Genomic DNA, 24,730 nt, shown 5'->3' with positions numbered 1-24,730 from the left:
AGAAGAGGAGATAGGCATTACTTAGAGGGAATGTACGGTATATGTAATAGTGAATCATAACTGATTTTTTAATAAAATTCATAGATTTGAAGTCATAAGGATATGAATTTTAATTGATGGTACTGTGATGGTTTTACAGATCAGGGGAAAGATGTTTTACAAAGATACCAAGTAACGTAGACTTTCTACTCACATTCTCAAATACAGCAGATAAAACAAGATTTTCGAGACCACAGTTCTTTTAGGCTGAAAATGACTGGTTGCAGAACTGGAGTTTGTGTCTGGATCTGAGACTTTTTGCCCTTAGATCTAAAGCAGACAGGTCTAAACAAATGATGATAAGGAAATCCTTTTTCAACCTAGATATCAAAGTTTTCTTTCCCTTTTAAATAAAAATATGCTGCATCATGATTGACATTTTCAGACATGTTACTTTTCTACAGTTACCAGGTGACAAAATTTAAATTTTAAATTTTTTTTATAGTGAAATACGCTTTTCCAATAATACTTACTTGATCATAATACCTTAGGAGAATTACTACTACCTCACAAATCCAGCCCTCCCAGGCTAAATCTTTGTAGCCAAAAAGCTAAAAGGTATCTGCCCACCTAGGTGGCAGTTACATTGATCTCCCCTTGAACTAGGAATTGGTGCCAAATCCTGTGAATACTTCAGTTACTACTGGAGTGGAATGCATGCTCTCTCTGAAGAACAGATTCTGTTTTCGGGAGCAGCTTCAAAGGGAAAATTTTTTTCCCATCCTGCAAATCTAGCAGAAGTTGTGAAGCCATGTCCATATGAAGCTGCTGAACAACTGGAATGGTGACTTGTTGAGTCATGCCAATAGGTCCCATCAGATCAAGCTGAGCCTTTTAGAATGAAAGATCTCTGAGATAAAAGCTGGAGAAATGGACTCAGATCTCCATCCCAAAGCATGAATAATGACAGAACAGTTTCATGAAAATGCAATGTTTGTGATGACTGCCCTAATTTCGTGAGCTGAAAGCAAATCATGTTCATTTGGTCTGGGGTTATTTTTGGATATGCTAAACAAATAACATACTTTATCCAGGATGAAAGTGTCTATGCTATGTTCTTTCACTATATGAGGGTTAAAAAGAGGCATGATCTCTTTTGACGCAAAGTCTTGGTCATTTTTAAGTACCAGTTCAGAGCTTGCACTAGGTCCGGTAAATGACCTTGAGATGATGTGTCCAGAGTTGACGGTAATTTCATTACAAATGTCAGATACCCCATAAATGGAAACCTGTTCTTGGCAATGAAAACAGGGGCCATCATGATTAATACTGACCCATCTTGTTAGAACTGCATGTTCTTTGGTCTCCATGTAGTATATATATTATGGTGTTTTTGTCTGCTGATCGCTTTCGCAGTGAGGAAGTGGATCTTATATGAGAGGTGACCCAGTGAGGCTCCTGAAAGTAGGTCAAATTTTGTCTTGTTCAACCAGATTAGAACCGATGACAGATTCCACTTTCAACAAAGAGCCAACATCTTTGGACATCTGTAATTCAATTTTGATGATAGAAGATCAGATAAGTGCTTGTTTTGTCTGATATCCTCTCTTACATGAGGACTCAGGGAATGGTTGATTGTGGAATGGTTGATTGTGATTGGTACCAACTGTTTCTCATCAAAGAGCCAGAATCGAAAGTTTTCAGTTTGAGGTATTGATATCTGCAGTTGTATAATGTGTTCATGTGAACACTATTGTGTCAAGATTTTCCATTGACTTTCATACATTTTTAAAGTGAAGGGTTGTTGTTGTTGTTGTGGGGTTTAACGCCATTTTTCAGCACATGATAGGCCAGTATTAATGGTGGAGGAAGAACCCCGGGAAAACCATGGGAAGAACCACTGACCCATGAGAAGCTACTGGCAAGCTTTCTTACATATCCACATTGGCCGAACCTGAGACTCGAACCCACACAGACAGAGGTGAAATGGCAGTGACCCGTAATGGAGAGCACTTTAGACCACTCGGCCACTCGGGGCCCCAAAGTGAAGGGAAATCTTGCTTGAGCAATTCTTCCACAACTGGTTGTGAGAACCATTAGGTTCAAACACATTTTGTCATAGATGCTTTAGCAGATAAGGGGCTATCTCAATTTTCCTGGAGATTTCTGTTCCTAGATTAATGCCATTCAGCCATGATTTTTCCCATTTGAGTGAAGCAATCAGGATAAGGTGACACTCTAATTCTTTTGCTTTCTGTATCACCTTCATTATTGGAGGTAATGGAGGGTAAGCCTATGAGTCCAGGCCATTCCAATCTGTTTAGAGCATTGACTACCCATGCCTTTGGATCTGGGACTGGTGAAACACGTTGGGGAGTTGGCATTCCATCATGTCACAAACAGGTCATCATTGGTTGATCACATCAGGCAAATATCTGAGTGAAAACCAAAGGATAAAGAGACCATTCCATTTGTTTTAGTTGATTCTTCTGGGACGAGTCCATTAATATATGTATATTTAGTCAGCCTGGGATATGACAAACTAGGACTTGGATTTGTTGTTGAAGATACACCTTAAAAAATCCCAAACAAGACCACAAAGGTCTGGAGATATAGTTCCACCTTGCCATTTGAAGTAAGTCACCACAGTGCATTGTCAGACAGAATGGGAATTCTGTTCCATTGTACACCTCTCCCTCGATGACTCGCCCACATCGGGGTCCAAAAACATAGACCACACTATAAGTGAGGGTGCAAGTTACCAAGGGACCTTGCAAAATCCGCTAGACATCTAGAGAACAATGGGGTTTGGGAGGGGGAAATTGGGCTGTTTAATGACTTAATCCTTGTTTTACAATCACATTGAGAATAATTGTCAATAAAGCATTTTTTCCAGTAAAGTTGTTCGTTATTCTGTATAAATCTGAAAGATTGATAACATGATTCCAACTGGTTTCAACAACCAACATGGTGCACAAAAACATTAGTGTATTACGTCACAGCTTTTTGTTTTGTTGATTAGTCTGGTTCCAGGAGAGTTATGATAGTATTTTCCCAAAAAAAATGGATCTTACATTCAGGAAACCAGACAAACTGTTTATACAGTACCAAACAAGATTCCTTCTTGTAAAAAAAAAAAAAAAAAAAAAAAACCTTTCCATGAGACATCGAAACTCAATTTTTTAATGGTTCAGTTAGTAAGATATTGATGTCATGATTTCATTGCAAGTAACAGTGAAACTTCTTATCATCCTTGAGGATATCTCTATGTGCGAATTCATGAATTCTCTGAAACTCGCTTTCCCCAAAATTGTCCACATCTGTGAATCAAAGCTCTTTATTTTATGAAGTACTCATTTTGCTTGGTTGCATTGCCATCTTTAATCAGTTATGATTGAGTTGGTTAATTTAAGGTAGTTTAATTAGGTTACATACACAATAACATTTATAACTAAGTTCAATTGATCGACTGAAATGAGTTACCCAACATACAACCGGGGCCGCTGGTTCTTAAGCATGTAGGATATGCATGACTTTTAACTATTTTGTTAATTCCACCTCCTTTGATTCAAAAGACATAATTAACATGATAATAGAAAAGGAGACCCACATTTTATTTAGAGCAACAATACAACAAATGCTTCTACTAGTCTGATATCAAAACACGGTCGGCACTTAATTAGGTTCTCAGAGAAATGCTCACGGACACAGCTGTTATGGTAGATTGACAATGTTTTACATTTAATTACAAGAGGACACACTACACTATGATGATTACACTTAAAAGAAACTAAAAGATAGAACTAGAACACAAATTTCCATTAATAAAAAAAATTATTTAATTGGTATTTATTTATTAAAGTACTGTCTCCAATAGGTGTAAGTGACATTTTCATTGATCAAAATTTTCTTGAATATCATTAATTACGGTGTACTAAGAATGTTGTTTGGAAAGAAAATGTAACAAATTTTATGACTTCTTTTAAAGTTGATATTTCATAATGTTGATTAAAATTTCCAGGTTCTATCTAATGTTTTCGACGATGAAATGAGCAATATATCAAAGTTTTCAGTACCAATTTTGATCGCGATTTTCTTTAAGTTCAACAAATAGGGTTCAGTTTTGGGGTATTTTCTGATTTAAAAATGGGATCCATGCCTGACCCCATGTTATAAGCGGGTTCGATAGTTATCAGGGTGTGAGTTATCGAGGGAGTGGTGTAGATCCTCATACCAATAATTAAAAGACTTTGAAATCCATTTCATCTCAAGATTGTTGATGACAATCCTGAGGGGGCCATGCTCCTCCACTGGCTTCCTGGAATGATGGAAGGAAGTGTACCCCTCCCAGCCCTCTGTATAGATTGTGATTTTGTGATTTCTGGAAGTTGTATCGCAAAGGTATATAAGACATAAGCCAAGTGAGGTTGCCATATCTTCTGAGATGGAACCTGATATTTGTGCAGATTGTGAGAAGTTGGTCCAATGGGCAAAGTCTTGGTCTTCATATGGACAACGGAATCATTTGTAATGGGATTATAAGCAGATGACCTAGGACAATGAGGTCCACTGTCTTAATGAACAAGCCCAGCAGATGAAGGAATTCTTGGGCAGGTAGATCATCCAGAATACACAAGGAGGCCACCATGGTACTGATTTTCATCCAGAATACACAAGGAGGCCACCATAGTACTGATTTTCATCCAGAATACACAAGGAGGCCACCATGGTACTGATTTTCATCCAGAATACACAAGGAGGCCACCATGGTACTGATTTTCATCCAGAATACACAAGGAGGCCACCATGGTACTGATTTTCATCCAGAATACACAAGGAGGCCACCATGGTACTGATTTTCAATGCTTGTTCCCCTGTTTACTGAGAGTAAAACTATATACTTAAAGAAATAAAATTTTGAGATGGCACAAGGTAAGATTTGTCATTGTTGCCAGAGAAAGCCAAGGTTGAGAGAGTAACAAGGGATATCATGTCTTGCTCCAAGATGTAACTCATCTGATGTTTTTGTAGAATGCAATCCAGGTAGTTGACCTTGTAACCATGGAGGTGCTACAGACATGGGTCATTTCCTGGTCCATCCATCGAGTGAAACCCCAGGACTGATGCTGAGTCCAACTGAGAGTGTAGACATCGCATGGACTACTTGGGAGCCATGTGAATGGGGATATGAAGATATGCATCTTCCAATCCACAGTGACTGACTGCAGTCTCCCTCTTGGATGTCATTAGAACCCATTATGACGTGAACCAAGGGATGCAAATGGACTGAATGAGTGTATTTAGGTTGATGCCACATTTCTGTAAATGTGGTAGGAGGTGCATTGAAAGAGTTACAAAGTCCATCGAGAATCACTTGTCAGGTCCATAGGTCATCAAGGCATATCTTGTCCCATTAGGCAGCAATGAATTGGAAGCCTTTCCCTACCATGATATGTGATAAGGGCAGCATAAAGACAAATTGTATTTGAGATAAGAAGTTTCTTGTGGAGAGAAACGCTGGTGAAAATGATTGTACTCTCTCTGCCTCATTCTCAGAAGATCTATGATAATTCAATGGTTGTAAATTATGTCAAACTGCTTCCCAATGGTTTGTATGATATCTCTGCATTCTCCACTGTGAGGGAGGGAAATTGGTCTCCTCTGTAGCTAGATTTTCATCAAAATGACCATTAAAGAGGAGATAATACGATAAAGGTTGTGAGCATAGCTTGATTTTGAGAAAAGTAGAGATAAAGGGCACTGTATCTCATTCCACCAGTTTCAAGTTTGTAGCTGCTGTTATGGCACTGACCAATGTATGTTCAGCAGCTCTATTTATGATGCAGGCCTAGCTGGAAAAACGATTTACATGCATGTCTTGTGGGATTTGGGGTGGGAGAAGATACACTGTTCCGCTGTTGAAAGATTGCCATAGATACCAAATCTAGATCCCACGGCATGACATGAAGCACCATCTGCGGTGTGTCATAGAAAGACTTCCAATCCAAGTTTACAGAGGATGGCTTTGTCATCCCCAAAGCTGTAATATCTCAGTCAACTGCTGAGATGTCCAGATGGAAAACTGGAGTGTGGAACCTACAGAACTGCTGAATAAAATTTGAGGGAAGACATCTTTGTGAGAAAAAGAGTTGGTTGATGCATGGGTCTTATAATTGATGATATATGCAGCCCAGAATGTCAGTAACTCTGCCAGACTGTGGAAGTTATTTGAAAGTAGATTCTTTCCTTTTTGTCCATAATCAGCTGATGCTTGAACTTCGACCAGGCAGTTGTTGTAGAGAGAGGAGTGCAGAGGCAGTGGACAGAAAATCTCTTCAGCTGAATCTCATAAAACAGTCTTCACACATCTGTGATATCTAATAACAACAAGGGGAGACTAGCAAGCAATTTTCAGCATCTTTGGATAAAGGAGATGAAGGCAGCATTTCTGGCATTACCTGCAAAGTAGCTGGATAAGAATGCTGAGGATGGTGGCTCACTAATTCATGAAATGTCCTGAGTTAGATATGGTGACTTCCAAGTTGTCACTGAATACAGGTTCCTCTTGAGTGGCAAAGGCTTGAGAATAAAGTGAAGTGACATCTCTTGGTTACTTAGGCACAAAGCTGGTCATCATATGCAGGGAGTGCCTAATGGTGCTATGCAGGTTAGACTGATCCATGAGTGCCTCTATAATCTGGATTCATGAAACTGGACAAAGCCCATTCTTCTGGTGGCTAATACTGTCTGTTAATTGTGGTCATGACCTATTACAAAGAAAGGTACATGGCAGAGAGTCCAGTCATGATAGAACTGGGACAACGCGGTTGGCATGATGTTGTCCAGTGCTTGAGATTAGGATGGGGTATTGGATACTGAGCTATGCATTAAGTCCTTAATTCTGATATGCGAGATATTGTCCAACCCTAATGCAAGCTGATGACAGCCTTATTCCTCAAGGTGTGCTTCTATGCCTTCCTTCACTACCCTCAGTACTATATTGTGGCTTTAACTTTTGCGCATGGCTGTAGATTGCAATTAGTTTTAAATGTCTACAAGTTTTCATCTCTTTCTTAATATTCTGAACCTGTTGACAAGTTTGGGCTAATTTCCCACTGGATGAGTCAGTCAGATGGGTTCTGTTGCAACATGGGGATATATTGTGCAATATGCCATGTGGGAGGTATTGTGACATAGATCAAGTAGGAAAATAATGTGACGTTGAGCTGTAGGGCATCTAAAAATGAAGGAGTGGACACTTAATTTATTCCTAGTTCCCATTTCCTAATATTGTTCTTATTTAATATCAGCATGCATATGCATTTAATCTTGTGTTTGGATATAATTTGAGAGGAAACATTTAAATTATTTATTGGAATTACAAAGTGCTGACATGACTGGACTGGGCAATACGATTGTGATCATCACTGTTGGCACTTCAGCACATTCAATGATACTGGTACATCAGCACATTGTGACCTGGAATTCATTTGGAACACTCAATTCTTCTGGACATGTGATATAAAATTTTACTGTTTATTTTGGATTTAATTATAATACTGTAAGTTCCTCTTAAAATTTAAATTTGTAAACTTGTAGAATTAAATTATTTGTTAAGTTTTACAAAACTTGTTGGCTTTGCTTCTTTCTGTTACTTAGTTTAAGACCACAGTCATAATAATATATACATGTGTAGCACGGTAAACATCTGCTTTATGAATTTCACAGTGTATTACAGAGCTACATGCTATGACAATTACTGGTAAAAGAGTACATATGGCTGCCCATACAGGTAGAGTACTGGAGTGTTGCTATTAATACTTACAAAGTGGATGCTAAAATATCATATTCTATTAAACGTGACCTCAATGAAGGTCAATTGACTGCCTATACAAGTAAAATCACTGAAGCATCACTTATAGTAACTATGCAGTGGATGCTATGACTGAACTATGCATAGAAAACACCATTTTTCAGCACAAGATAGGCTATACATGGCGGACAGTATAAATGGTGGAGGAAGAACCCAGGAAAACCCCAGAAAGAACCACCAACCCACGAGAAGCTACTGGCAAGCTTTTTCACATATCCACATTGGCCGAACCTGAGACTCGAACCCACACAGAGAGAGGTGAAATGGCAATGATCCATAACGGTAAGTACTTTAGACCACTAGGCCACTCTGGGCTCCCATATATTTTGACCATCATTATAAACAGCCAAACTTGTTTTGTCCCAAATGTTGATAGTTTAGAGAAGTTTCACTGCAGAAATCTGATTAATCAAAATATTGTTGATGCAACTAATGCTGTTTGCCACTGACAAAATGTGAGAGAACCAACCATACTAACTGTTAATGCATGAGTGATTGACAGAATTCATCATAGGCACTGATGCGACAAACCTGAAGGTCAGAATTTGTGGGCAGCAATGAGGCATTGCAAGGTTCCTACCACAAATCCTGATCCTGAAGGTGGGATTGCCTTATTCCACGTCAATGTATATGAGAGATTGTTTTCTCTCCTTTCTCATAAAGGAAAAAAGGTCAGCCAAAATTATGGTGTATCATTGGCTGGATGCAGCTTTAGAAGTAGAGTATTTTCTAAAGACTGCACATTGTTAGAAACAACATAAAAAACATAAATTCATAGTTTACAATAACATATTTTGTGCTTAGCAAGGAAAACTGTCTCTGTTGGTAAAAAAAAAATTTCAATAGTAAAAGCACAAGGAATGTTGATGTTCATGACATCAAGAACATAATGTCATATACAGTTTCTGAGTGCACTTATGAGAGATAGGTCTGTCATCATGCTTTTCCAAAATGAACAAACAGTATGATACATTTTTAGGAGTCAAAGAAAGTAGAATCTCTCATGTAAATTCCTGTGAGGTCTGATTATAACAGACACAACATCAAATTTGTATTCCTTACTTGTTCAGACAGAAGCTTCTTTTCTTCCTCAAGTAATCTTATCTTCTGACGCAATTTTTCCACATCTGCATCCATTGGAGGTGAATCAATCAACTGTTCCTGCAACAGTAAAAAATAATGTAAGAAAAATTAATCACATCTTTGGAATGAGACAAAGAAGTGAACAACAACACAATTGTTCTGAAGAACACATTGTAGCACCTGCAAACATGCAATGATGTATCACTTACCCCTTCTGAATTACAAAACTTCAACACAAATATTTAACATAAAACTTTAACATTGGTAATGCCATAGATACCAGAAAAGTGACAAGAAGATCATAGTAATCTAAATGTCAAATCTATGAAGATGTGCCAGACATACAGACAGACAAAAAAAGGGTAATACCATACTAATGTCCCATAGTAGGATACCACTACACTAGTCCAAAACAAATTACAGCATATTTTGTTATTCTTAAATTTGAACTCTGATATTTTTAATAGATTATCTCTTAAGCATATCTGAATGCAAACCAGCTTTTAAGGAGTTCAAAGCTCTGACAGAATATGTTTAGAAATTGTAATTTTATCAGACGCTAGCTAATGAAATACACTAGACCATCAATGTAACTGTATCAGAGACAGGTAATGAAATACACTGTAGACCATCAATGTAATTTTATCAGACTAGCTAATGAAATACAATGTAGACCATCAATGTAATTTTATCAGAGACTAGCTAATGAAATACACTGTAGACCATCAATGTAATTTTATCACAGACTAGCTAATGAAATACACAGAAGACCATCAATGTAATTTTATCAGACTAGCTGATGAAATACAATGCAGACCATCAATGTAATTGTATCAGAGACTAGCTAATGAAATACAATGTAGACCATCAATGTAATTGTATCAAAGACTAGCTAATGAAATACACTGTAGACCATCAATGTAATTGTATCAGAGACTAGATATTGAAATAGACTGTAGACCATCAATGTAATTGTATCAGAGACTAGGTAATGAAATACACTGTAGACCATCAATGTAATTGTATCAGAGACTAGCTAATTAAATACACTGTAGACTATCAATGTAATTTTATCAGAGACTAGCTAATGAAATACACTGTAGACCATCAATGTAATTGTATCAGAGACTAGCTAATGAAGTACACTGAAGACTATCAATGTAATTTTATCAGAGACTAGCTAATGAAATACACTGTAGACATCAATGTAATTGTATCAGAGACTAGGTAATGAAGTACACTGAAGACTATCAATGTAATTTTATCAGAGACTAGCTAATGAAATACACTGTAGACCATCAATGTAATTGTATCAGAGACTAGCTAATGAAATACACTGTAGACATCAATGTAATTGTATCAGAGACTAGGTAATGAAGTACACTGAAGACTATCAATGTAATTTTATCAGAGACTAGCTAATGAAATACACTGTAGACCATCAATGTAATTGTATCAGAGACTAGCTAATGAAGTACACTGAAGACTATCAATGTAATTTTATCAGAGACTAGCTAATGAAATACACTGTAGACCATCAATGTAATTGTATCAGAGACTAGCTAATGAAATACACTGTAGACATCAATGTAATTGTATCAGAGACTAGGTAATGAAGTACACTGAAGACTATCAATGTAATTTTATCAGAGACTAGGTAATGAAGTACACTGAAGACTATCAATGTAATTTTATCAGAGACTAGCTAATGAAATACACTGTAGACCATCAATGTAATTGTATCAGAGACTAGCTAATGAAATACACTGTAGACCATCAATGTAATTGTATCAGAGACTAGCTAATGAAATACACTGTAGACCATCGATGTAATTGTATCAGAGACTAGCTAATTAAATACACTGTAGACTATCAATGTAATTTTATCAGAGACTAGCTAATGAAATACACTGTAGACCATCAATGTAATTGTATCAGAGACTAGGTAATGAAGTACACTGAAGACTATCAATGTAATTTTATCAGAGACTAGCTAATGAAATACACTGCAGACATCAATGTAATTGTATCAGAGACTAGGTAATGAAGTACACTGAAGACTATCAATGTAATTTTATCAGAGACTAGCTAATGAAATACACTGTAGACCATCAATGTAATTGTATCAGAGACTAGCTAATGAAATACACTGTAGACATCAATGTAATTGTATCAGAGACTAGGTAATGAAGTACACTGAAGACTATCAATGTAATTTTATCAGAGACTAGCTAATGAAATACACTGCAGACATCAATGTAATTGTATCAGAGACTAGGTAATGAAGTACACTGAAGACTATCAATGTAATTTTATCAGAGACTAGCTAATGAAATACACTGTAGACCATCAATGTAATTGTATCAGAGACTAGCTAATGAAATACACTGTAGACATCAATGTAACTGTATCAGAGACTAGGTAATGAAGTACACTGAAGACTATCAATGTAATTTTATCAGAGACTAGGTAATGAAGTACACTGAAGACTATCAATGTAATTTTATCAGAGACTAGCTAATGAAATACACTGTAGACCATCAATGTAACTGTATCAGAGACTAGCTAATGAAATACACTGTAGACCATCAATGTAATTGTATCAGAGACTAGCTAATGAAATACACTGTAGACCATCAATGTAATTGTATCAGAGACTAGGTAATGAAATACACTGTAGACCATCAATGTAACTGTATCAGAGATTAGTTAATGAAATACACTGTAGACCATCAATGTAATTTAAGACTTTTGCTCCATAAGACCTATCCATATCACAACATGACATTTCATGATATAAATAGTCTGTACAAACAGATGTATCTTCTGGTGTCTAAAGGTCATAACCTAGTATGATAATACAAGCATAGTGGTGCTCATTGTGCCATATCAGCTATGCCAATAAGAATTCTATGGACAAATCTAATCTTTTACAGCTTTTCTAGATACATGCATCAATTTATATAAAAAATGTCCATACTAATCTTGTTTGTGACAATATGATTAAGATACTAATACGAACAACCTTGTTGAAACTACGTTTTTTTAGTATGTTTTTCTAAAAATATTTATATGATCATATTATTATGAAATTAAGCACTGCTACCTATCAAGTTCAACCCTCCCAGAAGAACAGCATTTTGTTCTTTATTGTCTATACACCATATAAAGGAAAAACTCTTACCTATTACCTCCCCTTAAAAAAAAACGGGTGGCTATCCTTACACCAAATGTTTACCAGTTCAAGCTGAAGAACACAACAATCTACTAACATGAAATCAGAGTTACAGAAGTCTTTAACTTATTGGAGCTGAGTCATATCAAAACCTGAGCTGAGTCATGTCAAAACCCATGAAAGAGTGATCTGGGTCTGTTCATGTTAAATTTGGCTAGCAAGTCTAATAAGTCCATATTGTGGCTTATTTTCTCTCTAGCATGACACGTGAATGTGTTTGAGATCATGGAGTTGTAGCCTTTGATAGTAATGGGAGCTAACCTTTTCTTCTCAAAAGGCCATAGAAAAGCTAGCTAATTATGCAACTGAGACAATGAAAGTGATGATGTACCCCCCCCCCAAGCACCAGTCCCTGAAAATTACATCACTTTCGCCCATAAGTCTATAAAGTGGACCTTCAAAATTGTGAGATTCTCTGCATGATTCAAATTCCTTTCTTTGCAAGGCATGGCACAGCTCTTGTCAAAAGCTGTCATGAAGGACAAGCCTTTCCAGGCATGGATAAATTACATACAACTGTGGATGTTTAAGTGGACTGGACTCCAGCAGGATTTTCAGAATCACTTTTTAGTTCTCACCCCTCATTTTCTGTATTATCCTCAGTATCAGAACAGAATGAGGAAAAGTGTAACCCCATAACCCATTCCAACTGATATAGCATCAGCAGCAAGGTTTCTGGATCCAGATTGGAGCCAATGGTGGTCAAGTTGTGGTTCCACATCATCCCCAAAAGGTCTATCATTGGACACCCTCAAAGTGCACACAATCCCCTTTATAAGGAGGCAGATAACTACTACCACATTGTCTGATGTGAGAATTACCTGATCATACTTTTAAAGCATTAACTGTAACCTTCATTTTCAGAATTGTTGTGAATGGACATCAGTTCTGGCACTCACTCACTGATGACTGTGGTGAATTAGGGCAACATGTGCTCCCCAACCATATAAGCTGACATCCATGCAGACAGTAATTTCTGATTGGGGCTTTTCCACAGGAGTTTTTGATTTAAGCCATTTTTTGTCCACCACTAAGGCAGAAATTGTCTAATCTGAGATCATAACCTGCTAATCGAGTTGACTGGAAGAGGTGCCACTGGACCAGTAGGGCCATCAGCAAAGTGCATACAGTTGTTGTTGTTGTGGTTTTTTTGTTGTTGTAGAGTTTAATGCCATTTTTTCAGCACACGATAGGCTATACATAGCAGCCAGTACTAATGGTGGAGGAAGAACCCGGGAAATCCCCGGAAAGAACCACTGACCCTCGAGAAGCTACTGGTAAGCTTTTCCACATACCCACATTGGCCGATTCCAAGACTTGAACCCATGTAGACAGCGGTGAGATGGCAGTGATCCGTTGTTGTTGTTGTTGTTGTGGGGTTTAACGCCATTTTTCAGCACACGATAGGCTATACATGGCGGCCAGTATTAATGGTGGAGGAAGAACCCAGGAAAACCCCGGAAAGAACCACCGACCCACGAGAAGCTACTGGCAAGCTTTCTCACGTACCCACATTGGCTGAATCCTAGACTCGAACCGCCACAGACAGAGGTGAGATGGCAGTGATCCGTAACGAAGAGCGCTTTAGACCACTCGGCCACTCGGGGCCCCGCAGTGATCCGTAACGGAAAGCGCTTTTGACCACTCGGGGCCCCTGTTGTGGGGTTTAACACCATTTTTCAGCATATGATAGGCTATACATGGCGGCTAGTATTTATGGTGGAGAAAGAACCCGGGAAATGCCTGGAAAGAACCACTGACCCTCGAGAAGCTACTGACAAGCTTTCTCACATACCCACATCGGCTGATTCCGGGACTCGAACCCACACAGACAGAGGTGAGATGGCAGTGATCCGTAACAGAGAGAGCTTTAGACTACTCGGCCACTCGGGGCCCCTGTTGTGGGGTTTAACACCATTTTTCAGAGCAAGACAGGCCATACATGGCGGGCAGTATTAATGGTGGAGGAAGAAACTGGGAAAACCCTGGAAAGAACCACAACCAACGAAAAGCTACTGGCAAGCTTTCTCACATAGCCACATAGGCCAAACCTGCGACTCGAACCCATGCAGACTGAGGTCAGATGACAGTGATCCATAACGGTGAGCACTTTAGACCACTCAGGGCCCTCAAAGTGCTACAGAAAGACAGCCATGAAGAATCCAGTCTGCCACTGCATTGAACAAGCAAAGAAATTGCAAAACGTCTTGTGGAAATCAACATCCTGCTGGAAATGATCTCTACAAGCTTGATAATCCTTGCAAAATGAATGTGAGGGGGGATTAATGATGATGAGATTGGTAAAGAAATCCATATTGAGATGGACAAACTGCTGGGAGTGGGAAAGGTATAACTTCTACCAATTCACTAGACAACTCAGCTGAAAGAGAAGGGACAATGGCCATTCCTGCTCTACACCAAAGATAAACTTACCATATATTTTTTATGGGTGTCATTCAAATAAACCACAGTTGCTGTTGATGAAGCTGACCTAAACTGGGTAAAGATGCAATTGATAGTCTTTATAAACACCCATGGGCTGATACTGAGATTGAATGGAAGACATGCAAGTCAAAATGATGCATCAGGTGGAGAGGACATAAAAATACGGGTTAATTAGACTAATTAAAAAAATTCTCGTTTCATAGAAAGCATGACCGATAAAGCTGTCACCATTTTGAACTCTGGTGCAGCTATGTAACTGCTTAGCTGTGCAAGATCTACGACTGGTTTTAGTTTCTTACTGGCTCTGAGTATTACAAAGAGCAAACAAAGCACTGCCCACTTGTTGATCATAGAGCAGATCTGTAAAATTCCTTCCTTCTATGGATCATATGGAACATGGGTCATGCAAGAGGAAGATGAATGGGGTAGGGGACTGGATAAACAAAATTTGAAGATCCCCCAAACTAGTTTTGATTGCCCAATCATTTGCAGGAAAATCCAATCCAAGCATGCTGAAACTGATGGTGTCAGGTGTGTACAGGCAGGCTGTCAGCAGTCAGCCTGTGTGGCAAGTCACTGGAGATTGTTGATGGCTTGGGGATGAAAAAACCAGTTTCCTATCCCCTGTATTATATCATCTCTGAACCTAGGTGACTTGCTCCTGCCTGAAATTAAAGGTCAAAACTGCTGCTGTTGGGTGGGGTTTGATCCTGGTTCCTTTTGCCTACAATCACCTCTCCATTGTGGCTGAAACTGATGTGGCCTAAATGTTGGTGGTCTAATTGGATAAAGCCATCACGATCTTATCCATGGAATGATGCATGGCCCTGTTAATAGCCTTGGCAATGTGGGTCATGGACCCCATATACGAGTACTGTCTGATTTATTTTGTAAAGTCGAAAAATCACTAGTGATGCCAGGTCAAGCATCGATGAAGTTGCCACCATATTCTGCACTAACTTGGTGGTGTCATGAAAAATACAGGGGTAACACATTTGCACATCAATATTTCATCCAAGTTTTAGAAGTTGGCATGAGAACAATGCTTGTCACTGCTCTCTGAAAAGAAAGCCTTTGAATTAGCCAGGTTCTGAATCTTGTTCTCAAGATGTCTGGAGATCTCTTTAACATTTGTCAACTGTGGCCATGGATGGATGGAGGGGTGTTCATCCTCCATCAGGCACTGACATTAGGCACTCACAGGATGATAAAATAACTTAAATCTCCTCAACAAGCACTTCAAAAACTCAACTCCATATGCTCCACTGTTGGTTGGAGTATTGCAACTGATCAATGTTGCCCTACATTCGCTGCAGGGACTGTCCTCATTGGGCATCAATTCCATGTATGCACAGATCATTTCTAGTGGCAAGGCCCTTTATGTGACACAGCATATATCTCTGAATATGACACTATCCACCAGATATGCCATGAACATTAGGTCCACTAGTTGGATGAGTTGTTGAGCAAGAGACATGGCACATCCTTCTGTTATGAATGGCTGGAAGAGTGGCCAGATAGGATGTTGGACTGGTGGATCGATGGCTACTTTGGTGGCTAGCTCCATGGTCATCTTGACAGATGGAATGGGTCGCAAAATGGATGGACTGTTCTGCAGGAATAATGTATGACTCTACATAATATGGCATGAGTGGTCATGGTCGCCAATGCAATGTACCTCTGGTTGTTAGTGAGAAGAAAAAAAAGGGCTGTCCAGGCAGCTGGACTGGCTGGTTGCCAATTGAAGCAGTGATGTATGGCACAGATAGCTAATAAAACAAAACATCAAGGTCAAAGTTCTACCCCATGTGCAGGTCAAGCTAAGATGTGTAGGGGGACTTGTGCCCACTGGGCTGGCATGGAATGGGAGGACAATTTCCCATCAATTCCAAACCTGTACTGGCAAGACACAACTAATGGAGGGATTGAAGTTCCCTCAAAGCCAGCAACTTCGATGTTTTTCAAACAAGTCTTTGCATTTGTTCCTCTAACATCATCTTTGGTCAGTACATCACAGAAATCTCTGTGGAGCATTGATTTGTCAATTCAAGATGCAAATGTTGCTGCAGGCATGGTCATAATTTTATATGTTGGTGTTGGTACTGTCTAAGGGTGAAGACTCAAGTATAACTCATGGTCGATTTCAACTACACCAGTCTCTCTTTACTTTTAAAACTCTTGTGCAGAACTCTGGACCTTATTCCATCTGACTACTTAGTACATACAATGCACAGTGAAGTGGATGAACACTTAGTGCAAATGAGACATGTATGCTCACTGGCCTAAAACATTCGATCATCGCTGTTTAACTTAAATGACAAGAACAACAAAAAACAATGGGAAAAAAACAAAACTCTAACAAATGCAAATGTTAATAAACAAGCAAAAACATTCCAGCAATGAATGCAAATAAGACAATCAGCAATAAGCACCAATGATACCATGTTGGAGTACAAGGTCACAAACTACGAAAGTTCACACATTAATTGATAAAATGCTCCCACAAATAATGATGCCAACATGCAGCAAATATATCACCCTTCTAGATCGGTGGCTAAATTCAAGCTATTTCTTAGAAGGCAATACAGTGCAATGTTGATCGTACTGCAGCTAAAGCTTAAACTGATAAACATCGAATTGATGGGTATCCATGTACCAGTGGAACAGGAAGAAAATGGATAAGAGTTTCTTCCCCTTGTCTATATAGTATTAGATGGGAAAGAGTAAGTCGGCTTGATTTGAAAGGCAGAGAAACTTAATTCCTAATATTAATGTTATCAGAGAATGTATTAGATGCCAAAATGCAAAAGTCCATGCAAATAATATTTGATCAGTTGAAGTCTTAGCTGGACATGCTATGACAACTGGCTAATATATCATTCTAACAGATTAAGACAGATCAATCATCAAACCATTCTTGTACCATGCCTACAGTAAAATATTTTCCTAATAATTCTATCTACTCATTATTTGGATATCATGCAAGATTGAAAATACATAAATAGATAGGCATTTTCATTATCTTTAATCAATCTAAATTAACTTTTGCTGTTTGAGCATCAGATATGAAAGTAGATCAATCTAAAATAAAGAAACATTGTAAGCCATCTGTGAAATGGAAAAATTATGTTTACTTTTTGTTGTTGACAAATCAATATGATGAGTCATTCTCATATTATGTCAAAAAATATAAACAAACAAATAATTAAATAACGTAAGAACACCTTAAAATTAATTTTAAATAAGTAAATAATTGTTATTTCATGACTGATGCAACTTTAGTTTTAAGACTGCTTGATATTTGCTGAAAGATTCTGATTTCTTGGTATGTGGACCGTAATAACTAAATAATATTCACAACTTTCTAATGATAAGCATTTTTAGTTTACTTTATATTGGGAATATGATACTGGTTTGAGCAAGTTCTAAAATATAACAAACTAATTTCATATGATGTCATTCTTATGAGTTATTTTACCTTGAAGATGTATCCTATAAATACATATTTTGTTCCGAGCAAGCAGAATAAGCAAGTCTGATATGGCATTTGGATACGTGATATTGTCAAAACAATGCATTCATAAAGCATATCAAACAAGTCTGATATGGCATTTGGATATGTGATATTGTCAAAACAATGCATTCATAAAGCATATAAAACAAGTCTGATATAGCATTTGGATATGCTGACACTGTCTAAATGATGTATTCATAAAGCATATCAAACAAGTCTGATATGGCATTTGGATATGCTGACTGTCCTAAATGATGTATTCATAAGGCATAATTCAAATAAGTTCTTTCCCCACAATTCAGAATCAAAGACAAATGCAGTTTTATATTTATTCCATACCTCCTGCTTTACACTTTCCAATTATTTCTAGCTTTATGGTGCAAATGAAACCAAATATAAACTGATATATAAAAAAAGCTTCATATGGTCCATCTCAGAATATCTACAGATGAACGCGAGTGAAAATACCTAAAATATAGTTTTATTCTGGTGTATAATATAAAAACATGGACTAAATATCTGTATAAATGGTTATGTAATAAATTATAATAACTTTGACATTCACATCTGTGCTTAAATCATACAAGGTAAATGTTTTTCCTTAATAAGTGGATATTTAATTAATTTTATATTTTTTCCCCAAATCATTTCCTTGTTCAAAAATAAAACTATGAAGTACAGAATACTAGAAGCAGGGCAAACAGTATCACAGAAAAAGTTTTACATCTTTGAGTAGTAAATCTAGTTTATATCTCAGGAATGGGTGCAAGGGATGCATCCCCATTATACAATCATTAACTTCTCATGTAACAAATTCAAGCTTCAGATGAAAACAAAATGTTGCATTGACTAGGAACATGGCAAATTTTTACTTACTAGTCCCAACTAAACAGTAAATTTATTGTAACAAGGATTTTAAAAAACTGCCAAATTTTATTCCAGGAATTATTTAACTTTTAAAAAATGTTAATATGTCAAACTTTTTTTTGAAAGATTTAAGAAACTTCATTGTAAAAGTATAAATGCATACAAATTATGAAAATGCTCAAAACAATGACATGACTTTAGATGTACAAGCATTTGGGTGAAACTGGTCACAACACAGAAACAATTAATAGTTACGATATGATTTTTGTCTTAATAATCATGCATGTGAAAAGTGTATACCTAAATATTCAAATGAAGCCATCTGATTCATCTCTGAAAAATATGTCACAGGTAAAAATGTAAAAATGGTAAGAAATGTCTGATCAGTCTACTATATCAAAGTTTTTCCTCATTTTTATGGCATTCCCCAAAGCAAAATGTCACTTAAAAATAATATTTCTTTATTCTCTTATATACCAGAAAATAACTACAGTATTTCTCTGATGACATACCATGCTAAAAAATGAGCTCCCACTTTCAGAAACTTGTTACAAGCTGGGAAACACCCAAAATAAGCCCATACCCATCTCTGATCCTGGGATGAATAAATAATTTCTGCCAACATTCATAATGTTTTGTAATTCAACAGGAAAAAAGATAATAAATTCCTTTTGCTACTTTTGAAGTTCCGACTGCACAAAACATGTAATTCATTCAATAATCCATAAAAACACTTGCTACAGATATTATTTCTTAACCTGATGTCCAGTTGTTCTATGAAAATCAGTTTACAGTTGTCTAGAATTTCTGAAACGTAAATGAAATACTCACCTCTCACTCAGTTTTAGTGCATAACAGCAATGTCTAAGAGTGATCCTTGATTGCCAGCAAAATATTCGGGGTCATAAAGGTATGAAACTAATTTTAGCAATCCTAGCTATCAATATCATCTGAGCGTTACTTCCAGGAAGGTTGAACATACCCAAACTTCATAACATGTTACCAAAGTCAATGGAATATGTAATGACTTTAAAATCAGAGCACTGTAATGGCTAAGATATTGCCCTGTTGAGTCAAAAATCTTCCCAACAAAATAATTTAACCTATAGTTGTTTGTGTGAACCAATGCCAAAAAACTGCATCAAACAAATCACAAAAAGAGACAAACTGATGCTTGTAAATCCCCAAAAATATCAAATATAAATCAATCGAGAGCATTTTGAATGCTGGCTTATTACTTAAAAACACATTCTTCCGTGATATTGATTTCTACATCTGTGACTAATATGTGTGGATGCGAATTTTAGTCCTATCAACAATGGGGTATCAGACTACCTTCCTGACCGTGGCTTGGGAACCTGAAAGGATTTTTCTTTAATACAAACTGATATGCTCCATGAATATTTATCTGATGAAGATGTTACACTTATAAGGTATATAATGAAAGGAATGGCTCTAACTTTAATATCACTGCCTGCAGATGAATGAATAGTGAAGCACATTACACCCAATTTCAAACAATTGACTCTAATATAACAAGACCATACCCAGGAATAAGCCCGTTCTCCACGTTTTGACAACTATACTATGCTGACTCTGTAATCTTATCATCAGAGAAATACAATGTTATACTCCAACAGCAGATTTAAAGGCGTTTTCAATGAACTTTTCCAATCATAGCAGTTCACTTTTCACTGAAAACATGGTAAAAATGGTCATTTTAAGAACTAACCAATCCTTCTCACAATCAAACCCCACTGAACAAATCCAGTGACTATAAAATAAAATACTTCCTTCATATACATATATCCACATACATTTTCTGGCAAAATGAATGATTAAAACTGAATAAAAAAGTCGATTTAAATAAAAATTGACATACAGTATATACTCACTTATGAGTAAACTTTTTTAAACTGAAAATTTGATTCATGCATAGTACGGGTCATCTTATAAGTGCAACATACAGAAACAATTTAATAAATCTAGAGGTAACGTTGGAAACTTGAGATGTCAGTAGTACACACAAATACTGTCAACTCAAATATTTTTATGTTTTCATGCCACTATTCCCACTAAGAAATGCCTATATCGTATGATATCCATTTATTGATGGTATTCATTACACAATACTTGGATATACAGTTATTTAAATTTTAATAATTTGAAAATATTACTGGTAAATTAAATACTACCTACCACAAAATGAAGTGTCCATTGAGGTTGTTTTCTGTAGGTGTTTATTTCTTCCATTTTCATGCAAGCCCTAACAGTCTGTATTTGTAATCATTTTGTGTTTTGCTGTATGAACACTGTTTTTGATGCAATAAAAGCTTCGATTTATTGTATTTCCCATTTTCATTAGTTAGATTTAAATCTGAAGTGATATTTACAAAGTTTTCTGCCTATGCACATGGTTTGATAAGCCCTTGGCTTGTTAAGACAGCACTCACTTTGTTTTCAAGTAGACAATCCTTTTGATTGAGCTGCGAATTTAGTACTTGTTCAGTGCCAGATAGAGTTCTATATCTTCCAGTGAATATTTGACATTTATCCCATAGCTTGTTTTCCTGTGTGACAACTGTTTGATCGAACCATGAGTTTGATATCTGCTCAGTGCCAAGTAACAGGGGTTAGTTATTTTAATTCCCTGTGACCCTACCACACAATTGTCATGTGTTCAGTCACAGCCTTTAATTGATTTCATATAATGTATGACCAAAGTGATACTTACAGAGCGTAAAGTCAGTTTCTACATAAGCACTCACATAAGACAGTGAAGCTGAGGAAACAGAGTTGGATGATATTAATGATTACAAAATAATGATGGAGGCTTTCAGGACTTTAGCAGACAATGTGAATGAAGTTTTGGACTTGATTATATCAGACCTTGTATAGGATTTTGTGAATCACAAGAACTTGGACTTAATTTTCTTTGTTTATTTATGTTATGTATATCTGTAATTTGTGTTAATTTTATACATGACTGTAAATTGTGTATTTGGTGCATGTGCAAAGGTCTAATTGAAGATCGTAAGATTATAAAATTGCATTGGATCTATAAATAGATACATGTTTATTGTTACTAATAATAAAATTAGGAGTAAATATATTGACAAGTTTTGGGTTTTTCCCATGGACAGGTCAGTCAGATGGTATCCTAGAAGAATTAAGTTAATTCATATTGGAGTGAGCTCTTCTATGATGTTGGAGATTTGCAATTTATGACATAGGAATAGTGATAATCTGTATGTTTTACTCTACGACCTGTATATAAGTAGCTAGGACTGGACAATTCTCTCATTCTTATTTCTTGTTGTAACATCAGGTCTGCAAGATGTGTTTTATATTGTATTCAGATATTATCTGAGAGGAAAAAAAATTGTTTGGATTATTCAATGGAAGCTGAAAGTGCTCATTGGACTAAAATTCATAATGAGACTATTTCGGTGAATTTTTCGATTAAGTTTTGGACAATGCCATTCTGAAATGTCAGCATTGTGGCAGACCAGTGCATTCAGGAATCTGAAATTTTAAATGAAACGTTTCATTCTCCTGGACTTTAATATAACTTTTTTCCAGGATTATTTTGTATTCAATTTATAATACTACAAATTCCTCTTAAATTTTCATTTTATAATATTGACAATTAAATTGTTTGTTAACTTTTACAAAACTTGTTGATTTTGCTTCTTTCTGTTATTTAGTTTATGACCATAGAGACATTTAGTTTATGACCAAAGAGACATTTATAGACACATGGAATTAACATATTATAGGACATTGTGAATCGTGACCTATAATTTAATTCATAGATTTATCATATAAATAGATTTAAAATTGTAAGTTGTCAATTTATCTGTGACATATTCCACTCAATAATGCAAGTGTATTTTATACTGGTGTTTTTGTTATCTATTGATCCATCCAGCTGGGCTTGTTTTTTTCCAAAGTACAACTCTGAACTGCTTACAAGTCACATATAGTATTAACATTTTTGGAAATATCCATCAAAACTTCTACTTTTCCTTTGGTCTTGCCATATATACTTGCTTTTTAGTCAAGCCCACCTGTAAACTGCAAAGACCCAGTCAGATCTATGTCAATGCAATTTGTTAGGAGTAATCAGTAGAACAAGCAAAAAACATTTACACTGATCTACTGGTACATTATATGATGGCAGATCAGGGTCTACCTTGTTTGCAGCAGGACTCAACTTATAAGCATATGGTGCCTATATTTAGGAAATACGACTCAAAATAAAGAAAACAGAGCACTGTGCCCATTTTAAATCTTTGAAATTTAAAGATTTTTTATTTTATCAAGGAATTTGTCAGCAAGCATATAATTCAACATCTTCTGATACATTATAGTGTTAGGATAATAGCTGAAAATATAACTCAACATTTTCTTTCTTATGTAATTAGATCCCCCCCCCCCCAAGCATCCATATGGAATTACTTTTAATATATTGATGGCATGACTTATCTCTTGATTTTATCTTGTGTGACGTTTATTATTTACGTATTGTTTCACAAGAAAAAATATCTTCTATTTTGAAATGATCATATTTTCATAATCTTTACATTCTGAGTAACAGAAATTGATGCCAGCTGGTTGAGGTAGTCTGCATCTATAAAATCAACACTTATGGCACAGCCTGAGATGACATAATCATCACATTATGATGTCACTATTATGACTTCACTTTATACCTAAATGTATCATAGCACTATGAATGCAGAGAGAGAGAGACTGGATGTAAAATGACGTAGTTACTACTCCCATCTCTTATTAAATAATGAAAAATAAAACCTCTTCAATTTTTAATAATCTTTATAACATTCTTGTGAAAGAAAATAATTAAGCCAATGAAAATCTTTAGTGATTTATGACCTGGCAACCTGTGCAAATTTGACAAAATCTTAATAGTTATTCAGATCTTCAATTATAGGCAATTATGATCTGGTAGTATTTTTTCCCATACTTTTTTATGTTATAATCATTACTTTGGTATAGATATTCACCAAGGAGTAGTACGATAAATCAAACCCCTACTAATATTTTCTTTTCTTTATTTTGGATTTCTTGGATCCTTAGCTTGGCAAAAAAAAACCATCAGCTGTTAAAGAAGTTAAATACTCCAACATTTCAAATTTGATAATCCTTAAAAGATGGATTCAAGCCTTGACAAATGGCAATTTTGTGGTACACTGAAACTTGTCCAGAGTGAACCTAAATAATCCTAAGTCTGTGAAATGCTTGGTTTTTGTTTGGTACTTTAATAGCACATCAACACATCAAAGGGTATAAAGTTCTAAAGCAATGAAAACAAAGTAAATTAAACAGTTACACTAAAGCTGATCAGGGCAGGATTCAAATCTGTGACCTTTGGAATGCAAGTCCAGCATGATGCTAACCACTAAGCCACAGCGCAAGTTAACATTCAGTTCCTGCATTTAAACAGTCAAACTGGTCAACAGTGTCCACCAATGGGGAAAGGCACAACTGGCCTGTGTACACTTTCGTTTCTGCTGTGATAACACAACTACTTTCCCCACATTCCAGCAAAGAAATTGCTTCAACCCTCCACCATAATGATAAAAACTGCCACACATTTCAATTGGACAATGTCAATGTACACAATCAGTACAAGTGAGATCAGAAATGCTTGCACGATATTCCATTATGTAAACAATGACTTCCCATGAAGGAAAAGTTTAGTTTGCATAGA

General features: G+C 36.4%; 1 protein-coding gene across 8 annotated transcripts in view; it reads right to left on the bottom strand.

Moving 5' to 3' along the window:
- Positions 1-24,730, bottom strand: part of LOC149801616 (uncharacterized) — a 234,537-nt gene that overhangs the window by 35,002 nt on the left and 174,805 nt on the right. For all 8 annotated transcript variants that reach the window (XM_089955875.1, XM_089955878.1, XM_089955881.1 and 5 more), the window contains one exon: positions 8,915-9,013. In XM_089955875.1, coding sequence (XP_089812001.1) covers positions 8,915-9,013 — 99 coding nt within the window. The remainder of the gene's footprint in view (positions 1-8,914; positions 9,014-24,730) is intronic.

Source organism: Sinohyriopsis cumingii, chromosome 4 (assembly GCF_028554795.1).
Source record: "Sinohyriopsis cumingii isolate HCF-2022 chromosome 4, ASM2855479v2, whole genome shotgun sequence".
NCBI lineage: Eukaryota > Metazoa > Mollusca > Bivalvia > Unionida > Unionidae > Sinohyriopsis > Sinohyriopsis cumingii.
Note: the sequence above shows the minus strand (reverse complement) of the source record. Positions and strands in the feature narration are given on the sequence as shown.